Source organism: Thermobia domestica, chromosome 8, assembly GCF_964235325.1.
Source record: "Thermobia domestica chromosome 8, izTheDome1.hap1.1, whole genome shotgun sequence".
Taxonomy (NCBI): Eukaryota; Metazoa; Arthropoda; class Insecta; order Zygentoma; family Lepismatidae; genus Thermobia; species Thermobia domestica.
In genome coordinates this window covers 120506886-120532158 of record NC_137461.1, presented here as the reverse complement: position 1 = coordinate 120532158, position 25273 = coordinate 120506886, and the positions used below count along the sequence as shown (strand labels likewise).

The 25273-nt window shown below is 36.0% G+C and overlaps 1 protein-coding gene across 3 annotated transcripts in view; it reads right to left on the bottom strand.

Moving 5' to 3' along the window:
• LOC145693173 (uncharacterized) overlaps nt 1-25273 on the bottom strand; it is a 95694-nt gene that overhangs the window by 53867 nt on the left and 16554 nt on the right. For 2 of the 3 annotated variants that reach the window (XM_081768938.1, XM_081768939.1), the window contains exons 2-3: nt 22032-22166; nt 19234-19317 (exon numbers count right to left, since the gene is read on the bottom strand). In XM_081768938.1, coding sequence (XP_081625064.1) covers nt 19234-19317; nt 22032-22156 — 209 coding nt within the window. In that variant the 5' untranslated portion in view covers nt 22157-22166. Of the gene's footprint in view, nt 1-5938; nt 5987-19233; nt 19318-22031; nt 22167-25273 lie in introns of those variants that run through there. The other variant, XM_081768940.1, reaches the window with a different exon arrangement.

Sequence of the window (25273 nt, the reverse complement as noted above, 5' to 3'; positions counted from 1 at the left end):
CTAACTAGGTATATATGTTTGTCTTCAAAGAAAAGTTTATGTTTGTCTCCAATCCTTTCGACAATGAGATCTCGAAAACCACAAGTGCTAGAAACGTGCCGTTTTCACTGTTCCTTCCAAATTTTGAGTAGATTGTCCAGTTCTAATTGAATAATTTTAAAAAATGGCCGTTTTAGGGTACTCTGCAAGTGCTGAAATTGTAAAAAAGTATCATATCCTATGAGTTATATATTCCAACACTACATAGTTGTATATAGGGGTTGTATATCTCTCAAGCCAAATGATAATGAAAAACGAAGGATAACCATTTCTCCAGTCTAAGATGATCTTTATTGTTTGCAGCATTTTGCCCAATGAACACCATATATCACTGACATTATAATTAATTGTGTGTGTAATGTATTTGCTTATTACATACTGCATGCAAGAAGAAAGAAAATACTGATCATACATGAATTAGAAACTTCAATAGGAAGTAGGCCCAAATCTTGCAAACGGTGCGAGATATTGAAAAAAAAAAATCGAAAAATTTCCTTTATGGTATCTCCATGGTAGAAATAAGACAAGGTAAGTCCATCAGCGAACGCGTTTGCGTCCTACTCGCGCAATGACGTCATCTTCGACACACGCTCGTGAAAGTAGTCGCGCTGTCGTCTGCTTGGTCCCGTACATTCTCTTTGGAACCTCAATGTGAAATTACTGTTTTCTTCTGATTTCAAGATATCTATTTGCTATTTCTGATTTTGATGCCTATTATATTACTGGAATTTTATTCCGGCATGGGGATATATTTATTTTTTTAATGCACATAAAAAGAAAAGTAGGGTAAATCAAGTATTTCAATATACTCTTATTACATCCAAAACAATCAAACTTTCATCTATATATACGGTATAGACAAGTTTCCCCACAACCTTACAAGTATTGTCCGTCGTTTTTTTCCCTAAATGATATCCCCAGTAAGCCTAATCTACTTGCATTTACCAATCAGATTTTTTTTTTTTTTTTTTTTTTTTTTTTTTTTTTTTTTTTTTTTTACTGAACTCAATTCTCTGACTTCAGCACTTTTTTTTTTCATTTTCTTGTAAAATATTCTTTTGCGGTAAGATTATTTCAGTTGCTTGTTTAGTTCATTTATTCTGATGCATGTTCTAAGTCGGATAAAAAATGTTAAAACTTTCGGTTCACACTTATTATCAAATTCATTTTTCATGATACTTGTTAATTTTCTAATGATGCCCCATTTCTTTCCAGATAAATTCTCGTTCTTTTTTGTGATATGCAAGAATATATTTGTTAGCTACTTTGATTGTGCCCAGACGTTCCTTTGATAAAAATGTCAGTCCTCCTTTTGAGATTAATTTTGTCCAGTTGTATTGCAGCAGGTTCTTCGACAGACAGCTGTGAATATTTGATTTTAAATTTGAAACCTACCCGCCCAGCTATAAATTCAAGACTGTTCTTCAAGATCATGCATATTTAATGAACATATTTGATCTTCATTTTCATTTTCATTTTCTGGTAAAATATACATTAACAGTTGCACTGTTGTACATAATTCATCATACAGTACGGAATTTTTCAAGTATACATCTTCAATTAATGTGGATCTTACTGTTTCCTGCTGCGTAGAAGATTCTTCGATAGTTTTGACCTTTTTACCGTGAGTAAATAAAGCAGCAGAATGATTTTCTATTACATATCCTCTTAGTCTGTAATTAAATCCTAGAGAATCCGGATGGTCGCTGCTTGAACCCATGCCTCTGATATAAGAAAAAAATTCTAAACTGTCTTGACTTAATTTCCTTGTCAAGAGCAATTTTTTCTGCATATTGTTGTACTTTGATTCTTCATCAAAATGAAAGGAATAATACTTCTTTCTTTTTCCCTGCTTGATCTAAACAAATAATTTTAGAAATAATAGAATTATTAGAAAAGATGAAACATGTAACATGTTAAAGGGAGTTGCTTAAGATTGCAATTATTGCATAACAAAAGCTATGAAAATATTCGAATAAATTATCTTCTATTATCCTGATAAAGAAAATAAAATTGACATACTGTAAATGATGAAAAAAACACGTGAATTTAAATATAAATATATATATGCCCTGTTAGGCGTTGATCAATCAGTCAGTCAGAACTTGTTCTTTTATATGGAGATATACATAATAAGCAAATTAATGCCAAAACCAGTATTTAAAATGGTAGTGGCAAAGAACACATATGTTGTGATACTGTATAGCTACAGTATATTCATTCATTTGGTAAAATTCTTATAATTGCTTAAATCCTCCTGTTTTGGAAATGAATGGGATTTGGCATTCCCTTCACCAACTTTTCTATTATGTTCATTTTACAGCCATACACAGCGCATTGTTAAAGCTTTCAGAGTCAATGTAACAAATAGAGATGACTTGCACAGTACAAAATACAATATTTATACATACAAAATGTCATACACAACAGCGTATAACAAATTAACCAAATGTTAAAATCAAAGAAAACGTAGAAAATCTTCAATAGAAATACAGCTAGCCACCTGTCAACTGAGAGGGCGCGACAATAGTATCATCTTGTTCGGAGAGTCAGATTTGGTGTCGAAGGTGACGTCACGCGAACAGGCAGGCTGCGCGTGAGTTTACCTTATCTTATTTCTACCATGGGTATCTCTTGCCGATTTTTATCAAGACGTCTTTCATTTGTTTCTGTAAAGGGATATTTACAGATGTTGTGAGGAATGACAAGGAGATTCATGCTCATATGTGAATGATGTGCTGTGTAGAAAGCGCAGGTTCAGCTAGTAGATAATTATATATAAAGAAATATTTAGAGAAAAATGTATCGTGCCGCTGTAATACGATAGGTAACAACATGAATGATATTTTCCGCGTGTATCTTGGAATCCCTTTAAATAGAATAATCTCCAGGGAACTACAAATGTTTAATTTTACAGTAATTCATGCATTAAAACCTACGATGTCAAAAATGATTTACTGGATGAAAGCTTCATTAAGTATATTGTGAAATTGTGTTTGTACAAACATGCAAGCATAAGCAGTGCTTAGTTCACTGTAAATGATGCTAGTGCTTTTCTTCTAAAGATAAATCTTGAATTCTAACTGTTCTTGCTTTGTAAGACATCTAGCTTCAATCTTGGCCAAAGTGTGTAATGATTCACGCATACTCATTTAATCTGTAAGGTAATAATTTATAAGTAATCTCAAAGGATTTAATTTGTAAGCAGTAACATCTGCAATTGGCAACACTTATTAAAACATCTCAGCCTGCAGCTAATAAAATGTCTGCCACTGAGCTCATGAACTTCAACTAATACATCCAATCATTTTATTTATAGGTAACTGTAATTTCTGAATACATTGTCCACTTCCTATTTTTCGGCTCTGCCCTGAAGCCTTGGTCACGGAGGTTAAAAACAGGAGAAAAAATAATAAAAATATCAGCAAAGTAAAATGAACGGACTCACTACGGTTAACCAGTGTGAGAGGACACGTGTTACACTTCTGGTCACTCATCTAATAGTGAGCATCACATAGTAACATGGTGGGCACAACTCATGTATTCTTTTGTTTCGTAGTGGAAGGTTGTCAGCTCATATTGGTGTTTTTATTTTATGTCAATGTTGTTTTTTTCAATTACCACCTTCAATTCCTTACTTAACCAACCCTTATCTAAATTCATATTTGGATTTCTTAATCAAATAATTAAGTTTTTGAAAACAAGTCTCTCTATTTCATTTTTAGGCCGGACAAAATTCTTGAATCATCAATATTATGTTGTGTTTGTTTCAAACGTTTTAATGGTTTTGAAACCGAAGTTGTGCTTTAGCGACTTTAATATGCTCTTCAACACATATTTTGAAGTTTCTTCTTGTTACACCTATATAATCTTCTTGGTAACTGCATTTTACTTTGCTGGTATCAGTGTAGTAACCCTTGAATTGAGTGATTTTTTTTTCTTTTTCAAAGTTATGGGAAATTTTGACACGGTACGGAAACTATATTGTGTAAGGATCTTTAATCCAGTTGCCAATCTGGAGTATATAAGTAGGGCAACTCATTTATGTTTATGGTTTCAACTTCAGAGTTGTCGAAGCAGAAATTCTTAACCTGCAACTTAATAAAATGAACTTTGGACATCCCATTCATACTACCTAGCTTCTGCAAGTAATTAATCTCCCTCTGTAACTCGGATTCCAATGACGTAAGTCGTATAGCACGTGAAAAAAAGTCCTTCGAAATATTTGCTTTGGTCACTGGTGAATGTGCGAATCTGTAATGTATATCGATATAAATAAAAATGAAAGAGACTATGTTTATGATTTGATAACTCTTGAATCACCCGACCGATTCCGATCAAATTTTCAACATAGATGAGGTTCGGGCCTGGATGGGATAGGATGTTTTTTTATAATTTTACTTTGACGGCGCAGCTTACAGGAGAGGGAGGGTGGAAATATACAAAAATGATTGAAAACGGCCGATATTAGTGACGAATCCATAGTTTGCGGGCACGCTGAGATGAACAGTGCCACTTTCGATGCTGTTTAAATCCAAATTCAGCCCCAAAACTTGGGGAAGGAGGAGGGGGAGATATATAAAAATGGTTGAAAATGACTGATATCAGAGATCGCTCCAGAGGTAGTAAAAAGTGACTGACTAAGTGAACATAATACTAATTTTACTTATTTTAACCCAGCGAAGCGGGTAATTGACGCTAGTATATTATATGCCTGCTGTGGGCTTAAGGTGGACACTGGTAACAAACTTAAGGTATAAACACACGTTACTTTGACCCTTAAATAAAACGAAGAAAAATAAACAAATGCAACATAATATTTCCTTTCACATCAGGAAATACTCAATAACGCATTTTATGTGCATTTTTGCGGTGCATATATTGTGGGGAATGAACATCCAAACAACATGCCTATCAAACTATACTCACCTCGGCAATTAGAAATGATTAAGTTTCAAGCCATCTCCCAGCATTCTTCTTATGATCATTATATTTAAGTAAAATCTTCATTATAATAGATATATACAGAGTCTTCATTATTTTCAAAGAAATTGCATATGAAAAGTTAACGTAACATTTTGCGGTTATGCCGCTTCTATAAAAGGCGATAAATGCTACTGCACGACGAAACAAGTAACGGAAGAAAAATAATATAACTACACAATAAATCCACGTTCATGGTGTTGATTCACCATCATTTGTACATGGTTTCAACTCGAATCAAAGTTGAGGATCGCGGTTGTTCAGTGGTAGATTGCTCACCTCCGATGTGTGGAGTCCTTGGTTCGATCCGAGTTCGAACGTGTGTCTTGCAGTGGATAAACACAGCGTGCGTGCGTTTGCTCCCATTTCCTTCCACTTATATATATATATATATATTACGCCATTTCATTCACCATCAATACCTCAGTCTCCCTTAACCCGGGAGCATAATTGTCGGTTGTTAAACTACAAATTTTATTTGCCTTCGAATCAAATTTGTGATTCAGATGCGAACCAGCCAAATACTAAACAAGGGGAATGTTCGATGAACACCGAGTAAAGTGGTATAGTAGTAAGAGAGTTCATTTCGTTGTAGAGGTTTCGAATTTGAATGAAATCTTTCAGTTTTACGTCCCACGAATTATGACAAGTAGGCTAAAGAAGACGGTGTAGATGAGTATCAATGAAACGGCAGAATGAAAAAAGTGGGAGCAAATAGGAGAACCCCGAGAAAACACACGCACAAGGTAGTGGTTTCGAATTAGAACCAGAATGACAATACTGAAGTCATTGATAGTGATTACAAGTAGGGTTTCGATTATTTTTCCACAAAATAGTGATCGTGCTACCAGAGAAAGTACATGCCAGAAAACTGTGTTCGAATGACAACCTGTGAGTCTACATGTGACATACTTACATAATAATGGCTCTCTCCGCAGTTGCATTCACAATTTATTGAACTGCATTCCCTTTCTTCGTTGGTATCATACGCCAGTGCATAATCAGTATCAACACTATCAACGTTCTTATCTTCATTACAATTTTGAAATGACTGAATCATATTTTCCATGTCCTGACAATGTTTCGGCATGCTTAACAACGAAGCATAAGAAGAGACAAAGTATTAAACAACAGATAAGAAACATGAAACAAAATCTAAACTAATGAACGTGAAATTATCTAATCACATTGAAATTTTCTCAGCCTTTTTTTGCCCTGAAATGTACTTAAGTACCAACCTAATTTAGCTCCACTGTTATAGAACCTGCAATTTCCCGCAAGATACGCATTACTCTGTAAATTGGCTACCCGCCTATCTTGGAATTTGCCGAAATCAAGCAATTATATTTCTATCCTCGTAATGTTAAATTAATAACTGTTTCTTGGTCTCTGGAATTACCTAGTTTAAAATATGTCTATTACATATGTACATAATTAAGACGTTCTCATTGCTTCAAGAGAAGCATTCAAAAAACATCCCAGTTCCTCAAAAAATAAATGATCAGGAAAACAGACAGAAAGAATATTTGCCAATAGGAAGTCGAATAATTTGTCCAAAAATAATGAATAGTGCTTCATTACGTTAGGTTCTTCGAACATCTGAGGACAGATCAACGTCTCTTGTGTATATTTCTAGCTGTGCTGTCTTGTCATGTTCCTACTTTGCATCATTTGGCCTCTGATGTTTTGTTATTCCCAAGTACCTCATCTTACTAAATGACAATATAGACGGTATTATGGATTTACTGATATTTTCTCTTTTTATTTTAATTTAGTGTCTTCAAAGATTTTTGTATCTAGGGAAGTAGCACATAACAAATGTAAAGACAACAACTATACGATATGATTAAAATTACAGTGCAAATGTATTTACTCCAACGAAAATGTTTTAGAAAACCAATACTGGTTTCACCTTCAGTCGCTCCAAGTACGAAAAATGAAACGTAAGTTATGTTGTCCAAGCATACTGTAAAAATATCACACTACCTAATAACAGAAACACATTTTCTAGTCTATCCGCTATCAAACCATTACTTCACCAAATCTTTAAGGATGAAAGCAGCAGCGTTTTTCGAACATGTTTTCACTGGAATAAGTACACTAGCGCTGTAAGGTTAGTCATACCATTCAGTTTTGAGCTAAGTACACAAAGCTTGTTCTGAAATCAATTTAACTTTGTTGTCTGTATTGTATGTTCAACACCGGAAGAACTAATACTTATTAGTAGTTCAATTAACTAACTAATTTAGCTAAGATATATGTAGTTATGATTATGTAAAATAACGCAAGGGAATTTAATTTTACTACAGTTTAAAAATATGTTTTTGTATGTGTGTGCGTGTGTGTTTGTGTTTATGACATTTTATGATTGATTGGTTAGTTTAGAGTTTAACGTTCCTTTTTAGCATCAAGCTCTATGGTACTAATGGTCCTTTTTAGCATCACCCTCGTCCATGTTTAACCACTGTTAAATAGCAACCACGTGTAGCAGAATGTTACAATTCTCTAAAAATACACACTGAACACAAAGAGTTCATCGAAACTGACGCTTGAAGCTGCGCGTGCGAACGTATTATCATGAATGTAGCGGAAGTTCTGATTCGAGCAAGAAGCGATGGTGGCACAGTTGTTCTGCGTAAGAAAAATTACTACATTAGAATAGCATCTTCTGCCGTATTTTTTTTTTTATAAAATCTAGTAGAAGTTTTTGTCTCAACAGTTTCTTCTCCCAGCCCTACATTTGCTACATTAGTTAAATTCTATCCACTAAATCCTAAGTCCACTAAATAGTGGGTTTACTGTAAATATTTTCAGTTTTACAAAATTTTATTTATACCTAAGTAGGATTCTATCATATACATGTGAGTCATATAAAGTACCGCATTCACTTTTATTATAAATACAATTGTCATAGAAATCAAGTTTCCAATTATGTATTTTCAAAATTAGCAATGTAGTTTATCACTGCTTCCTTGCAAAACGTTTGACGTACTTTGAGATTTTTTACTGAGATATTCGTAACAAGGCTGCAATCACTTTATACACTTAATCTCTAATAGATTCTGAGTGAACTGGTCATTATTATTTTTGTAGTCAATTGTGAAAGATTGGTAGAAGTTTTTTACTCCTAAGTGTAATATAATGAGAGCCCTAGCTGTACGTGTATCATACATACTGGAAGTAGATCAATTCAAGAATAACAAAGAATTAGAAAGTTCCAGTTCTTTTCTTGGAAATATACCATAACAACGTGAAACCTTTCTTCCAAGTTTATCCTCGGAGAAAGATGACGGCACTGTTTGTAGCTTTAATATTTCCCTCCGACTATCTTATGAGATCACGATCAGCGGCGTGCCGTCAAGGGGACTAGGGGACTAGGCTAGTCCCCTGGCATTTTAATTAAAGCATTTTGTGATAAATATATACCAAAGAAAACGAAAACATTGTTTGTATTTCTCTATTTTCGTAAAATAACACTATTTCAATTGTTCTGACACAACTTTAGTCATCGCCCGTCTGCTGGGTGCGACAGCGAAGTGGAGATCGGAAACGCTCGGGTTTTAATCGGCTTTTCTCGGGAAAGGGAACGGGGTCCAGCCAGCTAGTCCTCATATTATGTTGTCTAAGCTCTAAGCACGGGCGTTCTGTCGTAAGCGAATTTAATGCACGTTTGCTTTTTACAGTTAACAGTTTTAATGCAATCAAATTTACAGTATTAATCTTGACACTTTAAGAGATCTAGTGAAGTGTGAACTTTTTAGATTATCAATATATTTTGCAAATGACTCGAAGAATAAAGTATGGAAGGGGACTCGTTTGAGAAACCGAGTCCTTTGCAGCAAAGCGATGGCGCAAGCAGTGATATTACTTCAATTGGTACGGGAGACAGTAGGGGTGGAGATCGGCCGTTTCAGTGTTGTATTCTGGACTAATTATTCATCATATTATTTTGATTCCTTAATTTTCAAGAAAAGCAACAAGTAATAACCAGTGGTAGAACAACTCCAAGCATTTCCATTCAGACAAAAATGAAAGATTATATACATAATATCAAAACGAATTATTTTGCTTCTTCAAAATAGTTAACTGCATGTAAGACAAGAAACAAACTGTATTGCTGGTCTTGTATTCTGTTCCACATAGAAAAGGACGTAGAAAATGATGGCTTTTGTGACATGAACAATTTTCACAAACCCAAGTTGCGCCACGAAAAGTGTTATTCATACCTGTCCACAATAACTAAATTGAAAACTTTCGGGAAACCAGAATTGATTTTCAATTGAGCGAGCAATGCAGAAGTTGATTCAAACCGAGAACTAATGAACCGATTGATTTATGCCTCTTGTTTTATGGCTAAACAAGAGCTATCATTTAGAGGTCATAACGAACAGGAAGATTCTGTCAATTAGGGAAACTATATTGAAATAATTCAGTTACTTTTTAAGTAAGATACTAAATGGACTTGCAGGGGCGCCCGAAGAAAATGTTCTAGGGAGGGGCCCATCTCCATGGATGCTATGTTGCGTCTGGTATTTCTGGTATTTAATATACGTGGTTTGCTATATTACGTATACATTTTCGTGAGCCAGAGGAAGGCCCGGGCCACACCCTGCCCTCTCCTTCGGGCGCCCATGTTGACTTGTCATCTTCACAGCACAGAAGTCTTTAAAGGAACATCAAACAGGATTCAGAATGATATTATTAAATGTGTTGGTGACGTAATTCTGGATAAAATTAAGTCAGAAATAAACAATACACTTTCTACAGCAATAATGTTGGACAAAACTATGGAAATTGCAAAGATCTCTCAACATTCATTCGGTACGTGAAAGACGGCAATATTCATGAAAGATTTATTTGTTTTGCGGATGCTACTAGTAATTGCACTGCGACTGCTCTAAGTGCAGGGGCGTATCCAGGGGGCTGATCGGGGCGATTGCCCCCCGCAGAAGAGGAAACTTTCTAATTTTATATATATAAATAAAACCCATCCCAAAATTTGGAGCTCTTAAAAGTAGCAGTATGGCAACCCATCGTCCCCTCCCAGAAGTCTGTCCTGGATCCGCCCCTGTCTAAGTGAGCATGCTTTCCAAGTTCACTCTCACTTTAATTGTAAGCAAAAGCTTGTAGCACTAGGTTATTAATGGAGCTGCCACATTTTCTGAACATTTGAACGGTTTACAATATTTTGTGAGAAGGTGTTTGAGTGCACTCACCATACACTGCTATGCTCACAGACTCAATGTCGTTGATCCACAGTCTGTTAATCACATCAAGGAATGTAAAATATTTTTTAGAATAAGTGGCATTCCAAATTTCTTTTCATATTCATTGAAACGCTGTAACGCGCTTGCTGAATCAGAAGTAATTAAGCGATTTCCAACAGTTGCCAATATAAGATGGAATTACAATTCCAGAATTGTGAATGCAGTAAATGAAAATCAAATACAACTCTTACGGTGTTCTGAGAAGATTGTAGAGGATTTAGATAATTGCGACATCGAAGCTTTCATGACTACAAAAAAATGTGTGAGTTATCATTGAAGGATTTCGATTTTGCATTTCTACTAAAATTTTTCAGTCATTTTTTTTCCCGCACGGATATACTATTCAACATTCTTTAAAGTAAAACCTTGGATGTGAAATATTGCATCCAAAAAGTTCAAAAGATGGTACTTCAACTTAGAAATGCAAGAAACGATTTTGAAGAGACTTATAGAAAAGTAGGACAACGGGAACCTTCTAATAAAAGACGTAGACTAAAGTAGATGACTCAACAGATCCAAAAATTAAATATGTGCGTCTCTTCAATGACATTATTGATACTGTGATTGGACAAATGGAGGTGAGATTTCAAGATCTCATTGAGTTACAATTTCTTGAGCTGTTAGATTTAAAGAATTTTCAGTGCTTCAAATCTCGATTTCCTGATTGTTTTTGACCCTTAAATCGTTACAGGAGTTTTTTTTTTATTATTATTATTTTTTTTTTTAATTTTAACAATTTGCGGAGTGAATTAATATAGGTTTACAGACTCTTAGATTTTTCAAATAAAACTGTGACTGAAATTATCCATTTCTTGAAAGAAAGAGGCTTGGTAGAAGAAGCGTTTACAGAAACATATAAATTGTGTTATTTGGTGTCAACAATACTAGTCAGGACCTCCACTGTACAGCACACATTCTCTTCGAACCTAGTCCCCTGTGAGAAAAGTCACGGCACGCCACTGATCACGATCTTACCTTTCTCTGCAGTAAACTATCCCCACGTCCAAATCGAATACTTTCTATAACCGTTACCGGGTTATATAAGTATTTTTTGGGATACTGTATATTTTTGAAAGATAGAAACCACTCTTCGATTTATATTTTGTTCTTGCAAGAAAATTCATTTCTTTTCTTCGATGAGAACAGCTAATAACTTGACTTTCTCTCTAGGATAAGAACAAAAGGACCTTTTATCGTTCACCAATACATATATGTGAAACGTTGTTTCACAGTAAAAAGATTTCAGTGAATAACAAAGGCAATATTAATTTTCTGAACTATATGTGTGAGAATCGTACTTCAAATAACTAAACAATTCAGTGATGCTCTCTTACTCATTAATATGCATAGACTATGTTATACAATTATTTGGAACTGAATTAAGTGTTTTCTTCGATTACTTATGGAAATACTAATAGTCCAGGTGCATAGAACGTTTGTTAGGCGCCAGCCAATATTGGCGAACACCTTCTTATCTCAAAGTTTTAACGTTTGAACTAATCTCCTCTTCTTCTACATTGTGGCCAATGAACTATGAGTTAACGCAAATTCCTTTAAACATTAATTTTCATATACATACAAGTTGTTTAAACCAGATTACATTTTAAAATGAACTGCCAATCTTGGACGGCTGGTCACTCCGATTTGTACCCCGAGTACCTCGACTCGGGGCGTCTTTCTCCAGATACCAACGTAGAAACTGTACGTGCGCTGTTGGTCATATAGTTATGTGAAGGGACATACATTGTTACCGGGTTTGAGCATATAGTCGCCCAAGGACATTATTAATGACTAGTCCCATTTAGTCAATTCCCTGGTCTTTTGACCATGTGCACACTCTCTGGTCCCAATCAACTCTTTGGATTTTTCCACTGCGACTGCAAGCATTGATTCTAGTGGAATGCCACTGTAGAATTTTTTACTGGGTTAGTACAGCAGCAGTCTGGAATTTACGTCGTGGGACTATTCCCAGTGCTACCCCACAGTGTTGACCCCAAAGTGCATCATTTAGTGGTGTGAGAAAAGTGCTTATAGTGATCTCCAAAATATAAAATTTTATATTTTGTCTGATAAAGGCTTAAAAGGGCTATTTTGTATTGTTGAGATGTGAAGTGTATTTCTTTTTCTTTCTTTTTTTTTCTGTGTGTGTGTGTGTGTGTGTTTATCAAAGTAGCCCCATCTATATCAGTTTTTTGTGTTGTAATTATTTTCTTCTACATATTTTTATACATAGTGCATCTAATAAATAAGTACATTATTATTTTATTTAATGTGTTTTTGTTTCACGTGTTGATATTGGTTCTATGTGTCGCGGTCTGAGAGATTCTCTGGATGTCCACGAGGATTCTGAGACGAGACACCCGAACCTCTCGATGTTTCATATTCATTTCATTGTCGAGACCGAGAACGACCAGGCAAGAGTTTTGTAATTCCTTTTTGGAGATGTTCTTCGAAGTCTTAACCATATAAGTAAGAGGTTTCAACAGCATCAAATGCTTGGACGACAGGAGGAGATCTGGAAAGCGGTTACATCTCCTTTGTTCACTATCAACGCTAGCAATACTATTGATCCATTCACCCAGATACTCACAATTACTATGTACGGAGATCAATTTCAGCATCCGGAAATTAAAATCATTTTCCTGTAAAGACCTCTTTCCTTTCCTAATCATCTCCTCAAAACACCATATCTTGTACTTTAAAACAACGGTAACTCAGTGGTTGAGTGTTCACCTCTGGAGCGAGGAAGACCTAGTTCGACCCACGCCACGTGAAATTATGAACAATATGGTGTCCGTCGGTTTCTACGGAATTTCCCCGTTACCTCCCAAATTCTCATTCTACCAATTCATTCATAATCATTCACTTTTATTGATTATCCTTTTCTTTCATCTTAAACGGTATCAGCATTGGACATTAAATTAAAGATTCCATTTCATTTCAAATTTCTGAACTCTTATATGCCAAGCTATTTATAAGACAGAAAAGTGACACCACTCCAGCCATTCATCTGCTTCCAATTCATAGATGACATATCTCTACTATGGAGTCACGGTTAACAGCACTGGAGCTATTCCTATAGTTCCTAAATAATAAATCCATTGTCAAATTCACTTGGTCCTTTTAACTCTATAGCTGCTCAATTCTGTGCCTATTTCTACACTATAAGGTACTATTAAATCTTTATGGGGAGGCTGCTTCGTTCCCAACAATCTCAACAAGTCAATGAAATCAGATTTATCACCATATGATGCCAGATACAAATCAATATTAACCTATATCCTTCGTAGTGAGAATCACTATCTTCTCGACCATAGTTGCAAATCCACGACTATACGCAGTTCACAACATAAATTACAACACCTCCTAACACGCTTGGGTGAAATTAACAACCCATAATGAAACAAACAAGAATATCAATATCATCACAATAACAGGAGTTTCATTTTTTAAAGCATATGCTGACTCATAACACTTTCCACCAAATATTTAAATTGTCATCTTCCTAAATACGGTCATCTCAAGACTGGCGTACACGATAAAGTTACAAACACTATGTAGTAATCCTATTTCAAACGTTTTCATCAGTACCTTATCAAATACATCTTACGTTTTGTTTGACTACACAGGGAAGATATCTGCTTTACCACACCGTCTCTCTAAAACAATGGCTTCTCTGCAACCTAGCCCGCAATCACTTCAATAAATTAAATAAATAGATAAAAATAATAAAAAGTCTTCATTCTCACCCTTGTCACCCGATATCATCCTAGACTCCACCTTTATTCTATTCCCTATAGAAGTCTATGAAGCTTACTTATACAGTATCGACTAAATCTTCAAAACTGAAAGGATTTCCCGTCTCCTGCCAAACATGTTTACAGATGGTCTGCCAACTTTCACATCCTCATTACGGAAACTGGGTCTTGAAACACACACTACATCCACCAAAGTAATAACAAATCTAGATGTAAAACACTCTTTAATTGATACCTAATCGCCAACTCACCAACGCCACCCACAGTCCCATTCAGTAAGTTTCAGTTTTACTAACCTCAATTAAATTCTTAATGCACCTACTACTCAGTTTTCTATATTGGCGCAAACAAAAACAAAAAAGGTCAGACCACAACCTATCTCAGCAGTAAATTTCACCATGTTTCTCGCGCAAGTAAACAAGACCTTCAAATATGAAGAACAATGTTTATGCAACATACGATTTACAAAACACAAAGAAATAACGTACACAATTTATTCTTTGGAGTTCCCTGCCACTGTAATATTTTATCCACTCTCACACTGAGCCAATAACTACCTCATTGAAACTGAATTTCTCCCTTTCAAGAGAGTTCTCTGGAGTGAAATAATGAGTCCATATTCCATTAGGAGTTACGATAATCTCAAAACGTGGTCTCCATCTTTTTCATATCGCTGTAAAAGTTGTGCGATTCTCACCTATCTATTTTCTTTTTGATCAGGGTTTAAAATATGAAATCCACCTAGCATTTACTCTGCTAAACTTAAGATAATTTTTCACTATTGTTTCTACACTCCCAGTACTTGTTTTAAATTTTTTCTGATTTCTATAATAGTAATTCTCCTATTAACTTCTTTTTAAAGACGGATTGGCCTTCGTATGTCCAAAATATAATAATAATACACTGACCAATATTGTATATTTCCCGCTGCAATATGACGATTACAATTGACAGGGGGGAAGGGAGAAAGAGGAATTAGCATTATTACCGATAAGTTCAAACATGCATCTGTTTCTTCTGAGCGTCATGTCCACCTTACACTTTTTACAAGAAGATAGCTCATAAATTCATGTTCATATTTAAACATTCTACATATTAAAATTTTTGCCCAGAACAATATGGGAAGACTACGTATCCAACTTAATCATTTATACTACCTCTAATCTGTAACAAAACTTAGAAACACCTGTAGAAAGTGCATTTTACCTTATTAATATGGCATTGGACACCACCAATAATAACCACCATGGATAACAGCTCTGATTTGTCATAGAATAAAGGAATCATGAATATTTTCCAGAGAAGTATTGTTCTATTCCCCATGCAGTGTATAACTTAGTTCTGTCATCGAGGATGAAGAAAGATACCTGCTTCGGATTCTGAGCTCCAAAACTGATCATAGATGTTCAATAATGTTGAGGTATGGGGATTGGGCGGATCAGGAAAGGTATTGTAGTTCAACTCGGTTTCATGGAACATGCTTTAACAGCTCCAGTAGTGTAAACTGTCGGATTGTCATATTGCAAAATTGCATCATTGACCGGAAAGACATATCCACATAATTATTGGCACTAACGCGTCCTGTGACTGTAATCACAGGATCCACGGAATAACAGAAAACTGCGACAGGCAGCATCATCGAGCCGCCGCTACGTTTTAAGATTCAGAGCAAAGCTTCTTTGGACATCTGCCATATATAAGCATGGGTCATTATTGGAAATAAGGTGACAGAGAACTTTTCGGGCCATTTACATGTTTCTGATTATCAGCAATCCATTTTCGATATTCTCGGCACTATTTTCATCATGCTTAAGCAATGTTAACGATGAACAGTGGTTTGGATTGGAAACTCCCGCGGAAGTTTGGGTTATACAATGACTCGCGTCGGACTGTAATTATCGCAATAGGTTGTTCTCCGTATTGATGTGTTCCACAGTCATTTTTCCCATATTTCACGGTCTTTAGTGAAAATTCTGTCAATGTTCGGCGATTCCTGTCACAATGGTTTCTCTTCTATTTACTATTATTCATCAATGTTGTTTTGCCATAGGTTATGTAGGCCGTCATCATTGTGGACACTATTCATCGTGACGCACCTAACACAGTGGCTATCTTAAATACACCTGTGTCAATTAACCGCGTACCCACAATTTGGCCTCTCTGAAACTCAGACAGGTCTCCCAATTTGCATCACAACAGACTGCCCGCTTCAACACACGCCTCCGTTCTACCCCAGCTGACGTACTACACACAATCACCTAACACACTACCAACACGGCCAGGCGATGGACATACCTTAATGTTATCAGCTCATGTAACTTACGAGTTGCACACCACAGGTATTCGCCTTATTTTGAATCTGTGTATGTGTATACATACTGCTTGATGGGAAACAAACATAATTGACACATAACTTTTGGCAACAAGATCCGGATACATCAAGGGACCAATATACATATAAACAATAAATATACACGACTTTGCATATGCATAAGTGAAATTCAGTATATATCGCTGAGTATATGAGCACCTCAGAGAGCACAGTATCCTGCACACTTGTTTAGCATACCGTCTATGAGTGTGTTCAGGAAAGCCTGCCGAGTTCATGGTAGTAGATTCCTCTGTGCAACTCGTCTTCCGAGAGCATCGCGAGCATGTTCGATGGGATTAACATCTAGAGAATATCTTACCAATCCATACGGTTGACATTTTCCTCTCCAATGTTTCTGCAACTTAAGTAGTTTTGTTTGACGCGCGTTGTTATTCATGGAAACAATGTCAGGACCCACTGTACTCCAGAAAAGACAAACACACCCACTCAGGATTTCGGTAGAACGCTATTCTAAGGCAACTGGTTCTGCGTTGAAGAATTGCACCGGTATTTTTCCATTTTACTTAATGCCTATTCATACTATAATTCCAGGGCCCCAATACCTGTCACATTTACGAATGTGCTGTGGATATCGTTCTCTCCACATCATGAGATGTACAGAATCACTTATCGCACAGAACCGTGATTCATCTGAGATCATTACATTGGACCATCTCACTTGGTTCCAGTCAGGATGACACATCACTGTGACTTGGCACGACGATAGGCACGGAATAATGGAACAACCTTCATTGGCTTCCGAACAAGTACTTTTTAGTTGTCCTGAAATGGTTCTCAAAACACATGAACACCAGACCATTGGCTAACCCATGAGCAATATGGGCTGGAGTGGCAACTCGAATCTTTTTTCACAATTGGCCTATGTACCGATCCTGTCGAATGTTAACCTCCACCATGCACACTTATCTGTTCCTTTTGTAACAGCAGCTTTCTGAAGTCGGGAAAGTACATTCTTTAATATTGCCATTGCATGTGCAACCTCTGTGACTTTTTTGATCTGATTGAAGCCAACCAACTCTGACACGAATACTTAGATGAACTCTTCCAGCCATATTCTTTGCATGACAGTATTGCACTCACAATGGCTTCTACTGGATTTTATTGTATATCTTGGGTATTATCTTCTCCCTCACTGCAGCAGTCTCTCTCTGATAACGACGCTCACAAAGCACGCTTGTCTCTAATTGTCGCAACATCTCATTAGTGCCCTCTAGCGGCATATTTATAGCGGTGTTTCAAAACGACAACGTTTGGGAGGTGATTCCTGACACTAAGATAAGACGAAAAATATAGACCAACTTGGGTGCACAAATGCTTCCTTTCGGAGTTATAGGCTTCCGAAAACACGAGAAAATGAACTTTAAAGGTCCATAGCTCCAAAACTATGAGACCTACCGTAGTCGGGTGAAAACTTCACTTAGGAACTAATATGTGCCTTATCCAAAAATACATGTTTCAGAATCCTAAGGTACTCACGTAACAATTTTTATAGAGAGAGAGCTTGGCTACGGGAGTATGATTTGAAGTACTCTCCAACTACCTCTATAAAAATTGTTGCGGAAGTACCACAGGATTCTGAAATATGGATAATTCGATAGAGCACATACTAGTTCCTAAGTGAAGTCTTGACCCGACTGCGGTAGGTTCCATAGTTTCGGAGCTATGAACCTTTAAAGTTTATTTTTTTATGTTTTCGGCAGCCTACAACTCCGAAAGGAAGCATTTGTGCACCCAAGTTGGTATATAATTTTTGTCTTATCTTGGTGTCAGGAATCATTTCCCACGCGTTACCGGTGTTGTTTTGAAACACCCTGTAGACACAGAATCATGCGAACAGAAGTTACATATTTGTTCCCTAGCAACTGCATAAATGCAAATCCTCTACAAGTCATATTTATACACTTTAATTTCGACGGCTGAATGAGGCCTTCCGCAGAAACATTCACATCCTTATAAAATTATTCGTGGAGGTGAAAGAATTACAAATCTAAACAACAATAAACGATAAACGCACACGTCCGAAACAACTAGATAAATACATTTACAGAAAATCACGTTAGCGATACAGACAGAGGTCTACGTTATTCAAAATCTCCGGAAATTGGAAAATTATTACACGGGTATGATATCCCAAAATACTGAATAATTTCTATCCATTTTCTTTGTTGATTTTTCGGGTGCTTTAATTTTATCTCAAGCGTTTCATATATTAGTCTATTGTAGGAATTCGTAGTTTTCACTATTGATCATGTATCACTGACGAGAATCTTTGTCCTGAGTTAATGCGTAATAAGCCTGTCTCTATTTGTCTTCTGTCTACTCATTCATATAATTTAATAAAATCTCATTAAAGTGGATAAATTAGATGAAAAATCCACGAAATTTGATTTTTGGCTATGAGACAGACAAATCAAACTTATATATATACACACCACGCTCCTATAATATTATTGTCAATTTTTAGTTTGGCATTTTCCAGAATTAAAGAGATGGTTCTATGCACCCCTCCGAAATTTGAGGGGTAAATCAACATAACCATTGCCAAAATTTAGAGAGTGCGGTCCTAAATGACTTCATATCATATTATGCGATAACTTTGAGTCTCACAGCCGAGTTTGATTAACTAGTCACATACAATTTTCATAGTTTAAAATGTGTAAAATATACACACATATATTATTTATTATTATTTTTTAAAGCTAATTATCCATATTAACCTGATATTTTTGTTAATTCTTGTGTTTCATGCAGTTTATCAAAAATACTGATTATAGTAAGCAATATACACACTTACTCGTCCAATTCTCCTCCTGTCCACTCGTTAGATAACTCTACGTCACTGTTATATGCTGGGCTTTCCCCTTCTGATTCAGGTGACCTGTAAAATAAGAATTGAACATATTTGATAGTGATCCTTGAAGGTACATGAACACATATAGCAATAATACATCTTGCATATTTCCTTTGGTAATATGCAGCAACAAGTTTACATGAACGCATAGGAAAGGAAAAGGATAAAGAGAAACTTACTTTTCTTTTCTAGCTGCTACAAATATTTGTTTCATTTTCTCCGGAATTATTATTTTCACCAGCTATCAGAAATGTTTTCTTGTAGTGTAGTTTAGAAGTAATTCTAAAATTAGTAGTTAGTATTGAAAAGAGAAAAGGTATTCCAAAATAATAGTAATAAAAAGAACTTTACGAGAGAGGGGATGATGACTCAATGGTAAAGCGATCCCCTATAGTGCGTGGGGGCTCTGGTTTGATTGTAGATCCCACCAAAAGTTTTTAGACAAACACCGTGTGCATGGGTTTCCTCGGAGTTCCCCGTTTCTTCTCACTTTTGTCATTTCACCATTATCGTTCATTTCATCACTATGATCTATATGGCGAAAGTTTCTTTGATACTACGGGTCATGTATTTTTTCACTTTCACCACCTTTTCTCCCCATCTATTACAGTGATTGTGTCTTTTGGTTAGCGTTCCGACAAAAAATACATGAAATAGTTCAATTTAGTTACCAGATAAAACAACTATGCACTTTGTACAAATGAGATGTCCTTCATACATGGATGACCACAATAGGGATCCTGTTTTACAAACACTCATTTTGCAGACCTCACATTTCTTGTTTTGTCCACCATTTATTTCGTTGGAGATGGGATACGGTGCAAAATTTATGCCTTTGAAAGGAACAATGGGATGGCTGCTAGAACTTGCATTTCATTGTAGGATTCACACGATTCAATAGCTGAATATGTTTAATATAAATTTTTGGCAAGTTGCATATACTTCTTTCCTGAGTTCATTTTCTTCTGAAGATGAAATTCCCACTTTGAAGAGTTTGGTCAGTTTTGATTTGGTGTACTCATCCACAGGTACAGTAATTTTGCCGTGTTTTCTTGATCAATACAGCTTACGACTTGACTTCACTGCCCATGGTTTATTAACAGAACTAATATCAACGCCTACTGTATAATTGATAGATATAGGGAATGTAATTCTTCTTCTGCTGATACTAAATCTTCATTATCCATACCACAGGAGACCTCTTCTTGTTCTGTTAATGTTATTGCTGATATTCTACCAAAGCATTAAGAACACAGAAAGCCACCACTGGAAATATTTTGACTTTGAAACAGAGTCTTGAAATGACCACTCTTATTCCCAACCCGAAGTTATTTTTTCTTTCTTTCTTTCTTACTTTCTTTATCTATCACTCTTTAATGAATATGCAAATAGTTAGCACACTTCACTCTCCTGTGGCCAAGTCAGAAGACATTTCAAACTCAGTTCTTTCTATCGAACACCTTACAAATCAATCAATCAGTAGGATCCTCACAAAAGCTTACAGGTACTGTTGGACAACAAATTTGGTGAACTGTTGTTCTTGTTTGCCTGTTGACAACTGAACTGTAGCCACATTGGTGAACAAAGTGAATGCTTTTGCTGCTTGGTGTGTCAGTACGTTGTCCATTAGTAGTAACATATTTTTCTAGATGATATCCCATAACTTACAGAAGGTTCCCGTAATGTGTTCCTGTAATTATAGTCTTTTACTGTAAGAATTAGTCAAGATCATGCCTTTATTGTCCTACTATCCGGACAACATGGCCTTGCTGAATGAATGTTGCCATTTTGGAGGTGGGAGACGACGTAGATTTCCATATGCATCCTTGTCCTTGCTTTCTGCACAGTACACACGTTGCTGGTTTTGGAAAGGTGTGAACAATGGAGGAATCCTACTAATGTTCACTTCCCTAATTAAATAATTAATATTCAAACGTCTATTTTCAATCACCAGCTGCTCAACTTTTCCTACGACGCTTGTGCTTCTAGCCGCTGAGGGACGATCTTCTCTTAAGTCATCTTGTAAAACTTGTGCAACCACATTTGCATTCTCTCTTTCAGCGTTTTCTGTGTTATAAGGTGGGTATTCCTCACCACACTTAACTGCCATGTCTTCATGTATCTTTGTGCTATTATTCTTGAAGGAAAAACTAATCGCAGCTCGGTATTGGATTTTGTTCCACATTCAGCCGCTAACACCGTTGAGGGTGATCTCAGTAAAATTTTCGGCAATTATTAAATGAAGCGGTTAGAGGATAAAGGTGGTATGTAACAAATTGTACATTTCGAGAAAATTGACTTTCACAATGCATGAACGGCCAGAATTCAATGTTTAGAAAAAAAATGCAACATAACACCTTTATCCTCTAAGCGCTTCAAATGATAGACGTATAGCAAGGGTAGTCCATGTAAAGTCTCTTATTAGTAGTGTATTCACGAACTTCAAGAACAGAATTTGACCTACGAAAAGTTTAGGTTCATGAAGAAGATGAATGGGAATGGCTGTGTCCTCTATGTCTCCGGATAACATTTGTATGCTAGCTGGAACTTAAGGTCAAAATCTGTCTTAACTTAAACACTCACTCAGTTGAAGAGACCAATATATCTCCCAAAACGCGGATTCGATACTCTAAATCACTACATTCAACTTATATATAAAGTGGGTTTTCAAAAATCACTGATCGCAAATATGTTTAATCACTCAAGCAATTACGCAAAGTATTACAACAAAAAACACTAACCTATCTATATGTCTTTTGAGCTCCTGTAATGTGCTTTGAATGCGCGAAGAATCTGACTCCAATTTTTGAAGTAGTGCTCGACTATCATTTCTCAATCTCTGCAGACGCTTGGTTGCTGGGGTCATTTTATGGAACCTACAAAGAGAAAACAATACATTAAAGAGAACAATCGTTACTTTACATTATATTTCTACATCATCAACTTATAGATAACCGTCGCATTTGAAACGTAAAATAATAAAGGTACCTCCGTTATATACAGTCTCCTAATCTTCTTAAAAATCTGCAGTTAACAAGTGAAATGTCTGGGGAAGACGTCGACTATGTTATATCAGAAGTATGAAGTTTAGTCTTGCTTTAAATGTTTTCTAAACGTCCTCGAAAATTTAAGAACGGCTAATAATATGTGAATTAATAAAATAACTTTCCTTTTAAAACTTTTGTATCCGAAAACAATAGATTTGTTTGAATGCATTTTAAGATTCTCTCTCTCTTGCTCACCTCAACCATAGGTTGGTGGGCAACATGGAAATTTTAAAACTTTTCTCTCACTTGGGAGAGCTAGCCTCTTCTTCTTAACTGCATCCAGATATTCTATCCTTGGTTTTCCGTCTGCCTTTTCCTCTATCAGCTTAGTGATCCAATCGGAGTGTCGAATAAGATGACCAAGCATGCTGTTTCTTCTTTTTCCTATTATCTTCAAGATCTGTCGTCCTTCATTAGCTTCCTTTAGTACGTATTCATTCCTTTTCCATTCGGTCCATGATATGCGCAGCATTCTGCGCCAACACCACATTTCAAATGCTTCCAGCTTGGATATTTCAGCTTTTCTCAATGTCCACGTCTCTGATTCGTACAGCGTCAAGCTCCAACCAGTGTCTTAATAAATCGTTTACGAACGTTCACTGACACATTTCTTCATGTTAGTAGTCCTCTTTTCCTATTGAATGCTTGTTCAGCCTGTGCTATTTTGGAACTTACTTCTTTTTCACTTCTTCCGTCCGAGGATATTATATTTCCTAAATAGTAGAACGTCTTAACGTCTTCGATTTTCTCTCCATCTAGCCATACGTTTGCCCATTCCTGTTCTGCTCTTGTGCACTTTATGACTTTCGTTTCCTTCTCATTTATCTTTGTTTTGCATTTTTTTCAGTGGATCGTTTAAGTTTGAAAGTGCTTCTTGCATGTCCTTATCGTTCTCCGCTATCAATGCTATGTCATCAGCAAATCTTATTGTGCTGAAAACCTGACCATTTACTTTTACGCCTTTCTCGTTTTTATCCAAGAATTCTTTCATAGCCTCTCCTATATAGACGTTGAACAGGAGACGTGAAAGTCCACATCCTTGCCTTACTCCTCTACTTTTTCTTGCTTCCTTCTGCTCTCTTCCTATAACAGCTGTCTGGTTCCTATAAAGTGGATATATTATTCTTCTGTCTCTGTAATCTACTCTCAGCTTTTTCAACGCTCTGAACATGATATTCCAATCTACGTTGTCAAAAGCTTTCTCTATATCTACAAATGCTATCTCAATTGGTTCGTTTATTCTGATGTGCCGTTCCATGATCAGGCGTACAAGCATTTAATTATTTTTAGAAAATATGACAAAAGTAAATTCCTATTGCTAAAGAAAGCTGCTGAAATTCTTGGATATTTTTGTTTATGTAATTTTCGAAAAACTTATCGGCGGGTACTGTTGGTTCGATCCCACACCACGTGAGTTTGTGATGGACGATGTCATTTGCTTAACTGTGGGTTTTCTCAGGATCCTTCCGTTTCCTGCCACACTGTTATTAGACCAATTATTTTATAATCATTTATTTTCCTTAATCACCCGTCTCCTCTCGCCAAAAGGGCATAAATAATTCTTGGATGGACGTTTGCGACATGCTGTAGCAACAGTATATGTATTTCTTTTAAAATCAATGGGCTTTAAATTCTGTGAGCTGGTTATCTGTGGTTAGTAGTCATTTGCGTAGAGGGCAAATGAGATTGTAACCCCGTTTATGCACCGTCAAATGGGGTGAATAGAAACACATTTTTGGCTATATGAGTATATAAGTTTGGTGACGTTGAAGATTTCGCGTATCAAAGTATTCCAAAAAACCGGTCTTAATATGCTAATGAAGTTAAGTAAACGTCATATTAATTTATCAACTCCACTTTTCTTCACCTTGATTTTTCTTAATGTTTTTATTCACCCCATGGGTAGGGGTGAATAGAAACAATGACTTTATTTTCATTGTTGTTCCTTTTATACTATTAGAAAGGTAAAAAGAAACAGTGTATTTGCTGAAACGAATTATTTATTTGATATCTGCAAGATATAAGTTCAATAAGACCAACATTATCTAAGTTACAAACTTATAAAACAATACAATGTACAAAGTAGGTACAAACGACCATACAGTTTTGATGATATTTGAAAAAAAAAGACAACCACTGAAATTACTAGGGAAACTTATCATATACTTAAAGCGTGCTGACCAACTCCTAATAGGACCCAACAGTTTCTTCACAATATCCTCATGTAGTAAGAACGATTCTTCAAAAGTTTCTGATAATTTCATTGTTTTTGATGCTCTTATAAAACACTCCCATATATCCACCATGTTCACAATTTCGCACTTGGGTAGTGAATAGCCTCACCGAGTATTTTAGCTTCCCATAAACCTTTACCACAGCAAAATCACCAGCTTTAGAAAACCATCATCTAGTTCGTGATCGTCTGGAATGTTGTCTTCTGGAGTGTTGCCTTCCGACAATACACGGGTTAAACTTAAATCTTTGTCACTATCGTGAAGAGAATAATAGTCGAAGCTCTCTGATGACGAGTGTTCTACATGCATCAACTTTCTTGTTCGAGAGAGATCCGTTCGTTCCGTTGCTGTCGGAGTAAGAGAGCCCAGGTTGAGTTTCGTTGTGATTTGATGAAAGTATCATTTTCAGAAAACAAACCAAAATTCTTAACAGAAACAACATCTATTTGTACTCTCTTCTTCCATGTTTAATTTTTTTTCATTTTCTCGCATGCTCTTGAGAAGACCCATAAGGGAACGGTCTACAGTCTGAAATGTTTCTTGCTGTTCTGTTTCTTCTCGTTCAGTGTGTCTTTTTGGCAGCATCCTCAGTACTTGGTCTCGAGAAAGGGGAAAAATTCCACACTTTTCAAATCCAGCCCTTATATTTACCTCCTTCAGTTTTTTTTTTTTTTTTTTTTTTTTTAAAGAAGACGGAAATTT